Source organism: Crocodylus porosus, unplaced genomic scaffold, assembly GCF_001723895.1.
Source record: "Crocodylus porosus isolate Cpor-Errol unplaced genomic scaffold, CroPor_comp1, whole genome shotgun sequence".
NCBI classification, from domain to species: domain Eukaryota; kingdom Metazoa; phylum Chordata; order Crocodylia; family Crocodylidae; genus Crocodylus; species Crocodylus porosus.
Window position 1 is genome coordinate 31,707,416 of NW_017728906.1, and position 10,213 is coordinate 31,717,628.

At 44.3% G+C, this 10,213-nt stretch overlaps 1 protein-coding gene across 1 annotated transcript in view; it reads right to left on the minus strand.

Moving 5' to 3' along the window:
• Window positions 1-1,622, minus strand: part of ADAMTS5 (ADAM metallopeptidase with thrombospondin type 1 motif 5) — a 75,700-nt gene extending 74,078 nt beyond the window's left edge. The window contains exon 1 of the mRNA XM_019557105.1: window positions 1,596-1,622. Coding sequence (XP_019412650.1) covers window positions 1,596-1,622 — 27 coding nt within the window. The remainder of the gene's footprint in view (window positions 1-1,595) is intronic.
• Window positions 1,623-10,213: the final 8,591 nt, after the last annotated feature.

Here is a 10,213-nt window from a genome sequence, read left to right on the forward strand (position 1 = left end):
GGCCGGGACCTGCTCCCCTCGCCCGGCTGGTCCCGCGTGTCCGCCGAGGGGGTCCCGAGCCGCGAGGCGGGGGGAGAAGCCGCGGCGAGCGCGGAGCGTGCAGCGAGCGAGCTAGAGAGCCGCGTCCCGGCCGGGCTGCCTCTCTCCCGCCGGCCGCCCTCCCTCCCGCTCATGTGTTTGCCCCTCCTGGGTGCGTGCCCGCAGCCGGCGGCGGAGGCAGAGGCAGAGGCAGCGCGCTGTGGCGAGGGGCGGAGGTGGAACAATGCCTTTATAGCGGAATGCCATCCTGCCATGGCAATTGCAACAATTCGTCACCGCGGGCTGCCTCTTAAAGGGAGAGCCTGGGAAGCACCACTCCCGCCCACCCCGCCGGCCCCGCGCGGGGCGGGGAGGGGCGGGGGAGGCAGAGGGAGAGACAGCTGAGGGGAGACAGCGGGACGGGGGGAGGAGAGACAGCTGGGGGGAGACAGCGGGACGGGTGGGTGGGTGAGACACAGAGGCACTGGGGGGAGGCAGGAGAGAGCTGCAAAGAGGGAGGGCAGAGAGTATTTCCTAGAATCGCAGCAAAGCCCAGGAGGTCACCGAGTCCAGCCCGCCTGCTCCAAGCAGGGCCAGCCCCAGCTCGGTTTGGGTATGCCCCCCCCCCCACTACCACCGCACACCACCACCACCACCTCAGATTTCTCTTTGAGTCACTTAAAAGTTTGATATTTCCCAACTGGTCGGGAATGGCTGCGCAGGGCTGACCTCACGTCCTGTTAGCTCGCCCCCCCCCCCCCAACTTGTTTTGAAGCGGATGAGACAGATCTATGGCTTATTTTAAAGGGGGGAGGAGGGGAAGCAGCAAGTTGCCAGGGCTTTTAAGCAATGTTCCTCTCATGTCAGGGATGACTGGCTTTGTGGCATGGGGAAAAAGTTCAGGAGCCGGTGTCTGGATGACTTTGAATGATCACTAGTGACTGCGGGGGGGGGGGAGGGTGTATGTGTATGTGTATTTGTATGCGTGTGTGCATGTCTGTGGAGTCCCACCTGACTGGAGAAGTGGGTAAAGACACTGCTACTTCTCTTTTGCGGACAGAAGTTGCTCTATTTCCCCAGGCAGGAGGGGAGGAGGCACAAACCTTCCTGGCTTGATCTCTGTTTCAGGGACCCCACTGCAAACACTGCCTGTGGTTATTCCAGTCATCTGTTTGACCTGGCCAGACTGGCATTTCCCTGCATTCCCGAAGAGAAGAGAGGCTGGGGAAGAGTTAACACTTCCTTAAACCTTTTTAAAAAAATCTTCATAGGATTTCACAGGCTTGTCATCCCCCCACTGTCAGACATACCAGCCACTCTGTTGCCCCACCCTTGTCCTCATGCACTTGCAGGGACACCCCAAAGCAAAGATGTCTTGCTAAACTGGCCACTCACTTTTTCAGCTGTGAACTCTTTCTGGGGCCAAAGCCATGAGAACTGCTTGATAAACAGTAAGAAAAGAACAAAACGCTGTGAGGCAAACTGGGTTTCCTGGAAAGGCAACAAGAGGACACAGATCCAGGAGGTGGTTGCTTCTGTTAAAGGTCCCTTGCAGGTGCCTGAAAGAAGGTACCTACCAGCCCTGACTGAAAAGATAACTCCATGGAAAAGACAAGACCCTTGCACGTTGCATTTTCTAGATGTTCCTCTTGAATCTCTCAAAGGGAAGTCAGATGTGTCAGGCACAGGTGCTTTCTGCATGTTCCCTTCTTTGCTGATTAGGTCATACAGGAACCTGAGCAACCTACACATGCTGAACATTGTCCATTACAAAGTCCCATTAAAGTCAAGGTAGCTACTCAGTCATTTAACTGAAGCACATATGCAAATTTTGAGACCATATTATCAGGCAATTAAATGAACAGCAGATTAGGGTATGGATTCATTAATCCTGTGATGAATCATAGAATCATAGAAAATGATGGCAGGACAAGACCTCAGGAGGTCATCTAATCCAACCCCCTGCTCAAAGCAAGACCATCCCCAACTAGATCACCCCAGCCAATGCTTTGTCTAGCTGGGACTTAAAAACCTCTAAGGATGAGGATCCCACCACCTCTCTGGGTAACCTGTTCCAGTGCTGCACCACCCTTCTAGTAAGAAAGATTTTCCTAATGTATCTAACCTAATATCTAATCTCAAGACTGGTTCAACAACATGATGCAACAAAATGAGCCAGTTGTTTCAAACTTCTCAGCATTTTCCTTAGAGTTTCTAATTAATATGAATGTACAATCCTCATATCAGCCAAAGACTATGCCAGGAAAGAGTGCACGTTGAAAGTTTACAGGTTCACATTTTATTTTTCCTGATACCCTCCATATTACTGGAGATGGTGGAACTTATATTCAGTAGCTTAGTTTCCGCAGGCCTGATGCTACTCCTTCCTTCTTACAGTAATTACCAAGCCACAGGAATGCTTAAGCATGGAAGGTAAGATTACAATATGTTGCAGGAATAGATCATCATTTGAAGTTTCTTGTGTTATGTGCCAGAACTGGTCAACTTTTTTCAAATTTTCTAATTTTGATGAAATATTAACTTTTTCATGATTTACCACCTGTTTATTTGGACCAACTACAAAATTGATAGAAATCGGGAGGGGGGGGGAGGAAAGAGAAAAAAGAAATTAGAACTCAAGCAAACAAAAAGTTCTGAGGAAAGAAAGAATACTTTTGAGAAATATTCACAATCTGTCTCTCTCTCTCTTTAAACGTCTTTACTGCTTTCATTTCATGCATATGGGGACCTATTCTACTTCACTAACATCTGTTTTATTGACTTCAGTGGGAACTGGATCAGACCCAGGGCTCACATTTATCACTAGTCCAAACTCTCAAAATATGTTTGAGAGAGGTGCTAAAAATAAAATATGAAAGGTAAGAAATGTATTTTGAATCACCACTGTGGAACAGTGATTGAAACATAGTTCTCAATGAAATGCAGTACAGTACTCGGGGCAAGTGCAATGTTCTTCCATGTTACAGTACAATTTTAACTGCCCTGCTATAGCCCAGGTCAAAGGGAAACATGCTAAAATGATTATTCAGTCTTGTTTGTGCTATTTCTTATCCATTCTTTTCCACTTGATTCTCCTAATGCTAGAGGAACTCAACTAAATTTGTGGTCCTAGAAGACTTTGTTTCATTTAGCCAGGATCTAAATTCTTAAAGAATATTCAAATTCATATATACAGACTGTTCCATGTATCGTGAGATCTCTTCAATTTACATTTCATAAGTGTAACAATTCATCAGTGTGATGATTGAAAGCTAATCCAATTATGCCTTATGGAACAAGAGGCACCCTCTTCTATTCTGAGAGCCTCAAGTATAAATCATTTAAAATAGTCTTCTTGTTTCCCAGTCTGTTTTGCCCTCTTACCCCTTCTACTGTTAGAACATTCATTTTAGACAAGAGAGCCTCTTAGTCTCAAGTTGTGGATAGCACTAAATCCTTGTCAAACAGTTCTGACCTGGAAATCACAGGACTGACCTTTCCCAACTGAAAGATACAAAGCCACAAATCCTCAATTAGCTCTAAAACACAACATATGTGTTAGGCACTGTTGTGAGCCAAATCCATCCTGGGGTAAGATGACCCAACTCTATTAATTCTAGTGCAGCTGTAGTTGCTTATATCAAGGGTGTACATTTCCTTTGTCTTCCAGTCATACAAAATATTAGTGCCTGTCCAGTAAGATAGTTCAAGTCATTGGGAGTTTCTAATTAGAGATTTTTTTTTCCAGCCTGGGAAATATACAACAACTTTCTCCTATTATTTAACAACTTGAGACATTGATTCAAATTATTATTCAGACATTGATGTGCTAATAACCAGTTTATAAACACTGTCCTCAGAAACTTTTCTGGAATATATCCCCATATTAGTTTCTTTTTGTTCTGGATTTTTCAGAGACAGAAAACCATGAATCCATTATTAAGATCATACATTTTTCTATATTTTGTTTTATTCATATCACCCAAAAGTCACTTTTGATCAAATACTGATGGTAAGTCTGTTTCTTAGGGTAGTCAAGTGCTGACTTGTGCTTTCTTCCCTGCATGTTCAAATTAATTAATTTCCCTAACCTTCTCCCAAATGCTTTACTAATGAATTATAGCTGCTCTTGGCTTAAATATGGTAGTTTTTAAAGAGTGCTCAGCAACATTACACAACATCATGGGACAAGAAAAAAGAAATATTTAGATCTGAATAGAACCTGTAGTCTTTATAATCGGGATCAGATCCTGAGGTTTTTTCCTCATGCAGTTGATTCCACTGTGTAACTGATTATATGGTCAAACTCTAGCAATGGACCAAAATAATATTAGAAAGTAGGAGGACATGCCATTGGAATATTAAGTATCACTTTCTGATACAGTAACAATAGTGTATACATTGGATCCAATAGAACTACTCATATGCTATTACCCAACCATAGGCTTCTTTGTTTGCAAGTTTAATACATTCTTCCTTTTAAGAAAGAATCGCCTATGACTTTTTTTGACACTGCCATGATTTGATATGTTTTCTTTTAGACCAATTACTACAGCATTAGTGCAATGCTATATTGGTAATAATGCCTTTCCTTCATTTATGATAGTAAGTTCCACATATTAAAATCCCTGTGAAGAATGGCCAGTGAATACAGAAAGTTTTTATACTCTTGTGGAACCTATATTTCACCTTTTTTAGATCCTTACATGTTTAAAAAGAGCACAAGGGTATTTGGAATTGTGGAATTAAAACATAAAGGGTTTCACACACTACTGCTCTATGTCTCCTATAGTTACTTATACCACAGCAAAGCGGATGCCATGCTAATTTATTTTTCTGTGATTTATTTTGATTATATACAGTAGCCAACCAGATTTGGCTCCGTTTTATTATTTTGTATTGAGAATAGAAAAGGCAAGACTTTTAGCAATGGGAAAAAATAGAATATTTCCTATTTATGGAAATTCTTCTCATGTTTACTGGAATCCCTTGGTTTTTTTCAAAACTCAATGTATTTATACTTATGGCCTCAATGTATGCACAAACGTTTAAATTACACTTCTTTATTAATTCATGGGAATTATTTTTCTGTCATGCCTTTATACCCTGTTGTATTGATGCTCAAAACAGCTGAAATCTCTACCTCAGTGAGCAGAGGTTATTTTAATTACTGCTAATTTATGTAAAGGTATTCAGAAAAAATAATATAATTAGACACACAACACTGCATAACTCTGGGCATGTCTACATGTCACCATATGGTGACATTACTATGGCATCATGCTTTTGGAGGTACTAAAGTATGGCACAGTACAAGTAGTTACTGAGCTGTGTGCATGGCACATAGGTAAATTTTGCCCCTACATTACCGCAGCAGTGTGCTATACCCATGGAGTACACTGTTATGGTGACATCTGGCAACCATGTGTCAACACACATGATCGCTATGTTGTCATAGCACACCATGCAGCCATGTAGCACATTGCTACATCACCATAAAGTGATGTATAAAGGTGCCCTCCTAGAAAATATTGGCAACTAGCTAAGTATATGAATTGAATACAACATTTTAAATGCCAGTTTAGTATACTGTCCATCACTGTATCTTTCCTACTTCCAAAACCTATCACCGAGAGCCCAATTCAATATTTCCTATTCATGTAAATCTCCCTCTGTGGCCACTGTTTAAGCAAGATGAGATCTATAAGTAAAAAGTGAGTGTACAAGTCTTAATTGTCTTATCGATTGACAAGTAACACATTTGTAATCTTTAAAATATAAATCTATCAGTATGTCATATCAATTTTGTCATTTTTAACAACACAAGCAAATTCATCATTTTAAATGTTTCTCAAGAAAATGTGTTAGAAAAATTAAGTCATTTCAGTATTGAGCTAAAGAACACTCAAATACTTACTATATTTTTTGTTCCTTTGAAAGTTCTAAAAGGTGTACTTTTGTTTTTTCATAAGTACTTAATGTATGGGGGTTTGCAATGGAGTAAACAGCCATTCATCTCTAGGTTGCTATGGTAAGATGTTTAAAAGTGTCCAAAGGACTTAGATGCTTCTAAAAATCCCACCCTTAGTTCATATATAACCACACTTAATGGTTACTGAAAGTAGTTTGCAGTAGCATCTGATGTGTGAAAGGAGGAAGGGACAATCTGGATGTGTGTATTTGTGCATGCAATTGTTCCATCCCAAGTGCAGGATTTTGCACTTGCCCCTGTATCCATGTGATTGACTGTGGACCATTTTTCTTGTCTTTCCAGATTTGTCTGGATCCTAGTCCTGTCCTCCAGAGTGCCTACAACTCCACCCAGTGTGATGTTATCCACAAATTTGCTAAGCATGCACCCAAAGCCATCATCCAAATCACTAATGAAGATATTAAACAATATCAGAGCCATGAGAGAGGTAGGACAAGCCTCTGGGGAAAACCACTTCATTTTGCCTCCCAGTGAGACAGAGAGCCATTGAGGATTACTCATTTAGCAAGATGATCCAGCCAGTTATACATCTACCTTACAGTACTTTTATCTAGTTGGTATTTCCTTAGCTTGTTAATGAAGATGTCATGGCAGCCAGTGTCAGAAGTCCTGCTAAAGTTAAGGTAAACCACATACACTGATCTTCCCTGTCACTGTATCATATAAGGAAATTAGGTTGGTCAGGCGTGATTTGCTTTTGGTGAATCCATGCTGGTTCTTACCGATCAACTTTTTCTCCTCTAGCTGTTTCAAACTGGATTCCTTGAGGACCTGTTCCATAATCTTTCTAGTTATCAAGGTCAAGCTAACTGGTCTATGATTCCCTAGATCCTTCTTTCTTAAAGGGCACAATATTTGCCCTTTTCCACTCATCCAGAACCTCACCCAACCTTCGTGAGTTCTCAAAGAGGATAGATAAAGGCTCAGAAATTACTTCAACCAATCACTACCTCAAGGTGCATCTGTTCTGACTCTGCTTACCTAAAAGCATCTAATCCCTAATCTGTTCTTCCTCTACACTAGGTTGTTTGTCTCCTTCTGTATCAATGTTGCCAACTGCACTCATCATCAGGTAGCTGCCCCTCTTTTTGAAGATTGAAGTACAAGCCATTAAATACTCTCGTATTCTGAAAGGGTCCTATGCATGAACATTGCATGCCTCCTGAAGCTGGAGGGGGTGGGGTACAGCAACTGCCCGCAGGTGGCACCGGTGGTGTCGGCAGCAGAGGCGTGGTGGCAGTGAACGGGGAGTTCCCACAAGCAGCTGCCACAGAAGGGTGGTGGTGGCGAGTGCCAACTGGCAGTTGGCGACCACCCGCAGATACTGCTGGCGGAATTGGTGGTGAGGGAGGGGTGGCAAGTAGTGACCGCCCGCAGGCACCACAGGCAGCATTAATAGCGGTCAATCTCAGGGGGTGCACGTGCACCCGTGTGCATCCCCTACACATTGCCAGTGAACCTATGGTTTCTCGGGTCTTCCTCTTGCTCTTAACATACTTGTAGAATTCTTTTTTATTGCTTATGGATTATTGTAGATGGATTTACAACTAAACAGAGCTTAGAGTTGGTATATCTTTTGCTATCTAGGAGGATATACTGTATATTTATGCAATTGTCTAAATATTTTTATTATGCTAGAAAAATATGAATGATTAATTAGTTGTAAATAAGCAATGAATAAACTTTGCACACAGCTTGTACCAAGCTGCTACATTTGGATGGTAAGTGAAATTTAATTCTGATGAGCTACACTATAAAATCTTCTGGAGTTAAAGGCTGAGTGATAACTCTACCTGTCTTTTGCACCCAATAGTAGTTTATAAGTCCCCACAGAATCAATCCCATAACACAGTGCATGTATGTGCAGATGCTTACTGCACAGTAATTTGCTCTATCATGAGTAAATTTGCTACCTGTACATACAAGTAGCAGATTTACTCATGATTAGTTCCTGTGTGGTACAGCATGTGTAGATGGCCAACCAGGAGCAAATTTGCTCCTGATCAGTGGGGCAGTAGGGAGCTGGAGATTGCTCCCTGCCACAGGCAGAGGAAGAAAATATTATTGGGGGGGGGGGCTGAGTAAAACTTAAAATTTAAAGATGCTTCTACTATGCTGCTACACAGATACCACCCAGCAGACAAGTGTGTGTGGAGGGGAGAGGCACAGCAGAGGGAAAGGGCATGGGGAGGCAAATTAAGGCCCTCATGGTGAGGGAGGGAGCAGGGCAGAGGTAGGGCAGGGGTTGGGGTGAATGGGGCCCTGGGGTGGGTTGTGAGAAGGCTGGGCAGCTTGCCCAGGGGCACAGAGGGTCAGAGGGGCTTCTGCTTCTGTGTGCACACCGGGGTAGCATGGGGGGCATGTGTACCCCAGATTTGTGCATGGGGCAGAGTGTTGGTGGGCTACCAATCCAGGCTTGGCTCTGTGTCCTGCTGCTATTACCTCAGGAACCACATGACGACATGCGCCTCTGGCTGCTGGGTGGACAGGGGATGCAATACAGCCAATGTGAGGCTCCCAGGGCAATGACAGTGGGGTGCATAGACCAACCCACATCAGTAGCCTGCCTCCGCTCTACCCCATGCACAGTTTCAGGAATCATGTGCCTCCATGCCTCCTCCAGGGTGTATGCAGCAGTGGGAGCCTCAGCCCTGTGCACCTATACAAACTGCTTGGGGGTCTGACCTACCCCAGGCCCCCATTCACCCCAGCTTCTGTCCCTGCCTCTGCCCCACTCCCTTCCTTACCATGGGGGTCTCGATCTGCTCACCCATTTTCACCCCCACACCCCTTCCCCTTCACAGACTTATGTGCTGGGTGCTGCTCCATATGCCTCCGAGCTACATTCCTGGCTGCATGCAGGCTGCAGCTGTGTGTCTGTGTCTGTGTGTGCCCCTCCCCTCCCTGCTGCAGCCACCTGAAGCCTGTGCCCCTGCTCCCCTGTGGTCCTCTGCACTGCCACAGCTGCCCTGCATTGGGGGGGGGGGGGCGGTCAAAGCCCCGTTAGCCCCGGCCTTCTGCCACCTATGCTCCTGACACTGAGAGTTTCCTGCTGCTGGGGCAGGATTCACCACTGGATCCCAGGTGGGGACAGTGTCCCCCTGCCATGCCAGCAGAGAGTTCTCATCCCCTGCTCCCCAATCATGGAGCGGGAGCTGGGAACAAGCTGGGAGATTGTTCCCAGCCACTGGCCCATGTTGTTCCAAGCCCCAGCTCTGTGATTGCAGAGCAGGGGCTGGGAACAATCTCCCAGTACCCACTCTGTGATTGCAGATCTGGGGCTGGGAACAAGCTCCCAGCCTGTTCCCAGCCCCACCCCAGCAATTGCAATCATGGAGCAGGCACTGGGAGATCTCTGCATGGGGAAAGTTTCCTGCCCAGCCTGGAACTGGCTGGGACCTGCCTCTGATCGGGATAGTTCCTGGCCAGCCCTGGGCTGAGTGGGGAAGTCTGCACCTGCAGCCTAGAGGTGGCTGGGAACTGTCCCATTTTGGGCAGTCTCTAGCCAGCTCTGGGCTGCACATGCAGACTTCCCCGTGCAGCCCAGGACTGTCCAGGAAGCAGACTGTTGCCTGGAGCAGCAAATCTGCTCTTGCTTCTCTGCACGTGTAGATGTCTGTCTGGGGTGGGTTTACTTTAGAATAATTTACTCTTGAGTAAACCTACCCCACAGCATTTGCATGTGTAGATGTGCTCACTTTGTCATACTTGTAAAGCTTGTCTCAAAAATTAGTTGTTTTTTCCCCTGATTCTTTCTTTTGGTAGGGGGTATGTGTCTTGTAACTCTTTTTTTTTTTTTGAGAGAGAGAGAGACTCGTGAATTCAACATATTTAATTTTTTATTTAAGTGTGTTTCAGAATAATAAGTTATTTAGACTTTATCATGTTTGTATTAAATTCAGATTTCATTTTTAAAAGGCTTATCTTTTTAAAAGTATAAATGTTAAGCCTGAAAATAAAAACATCTCAAAACAAACATCTCATTTTTTCCATGAAAATATAGTTAGTCAGCACTAACTTACAAGGATTAGGAATAGACTTAATTTGATCATAACCATCACAGAAGTTTTTTCACCTTCCTCTAAATTGGGTGGTGCAGGTCACTATCAGATAGGGCAGTGAAATCCTAAATGGAAAGTCCAGTGTTCCCTTGTAGGATCCAAATTGCAAAACATTTCAAGTGAGATGGAAAAGTTAAACATG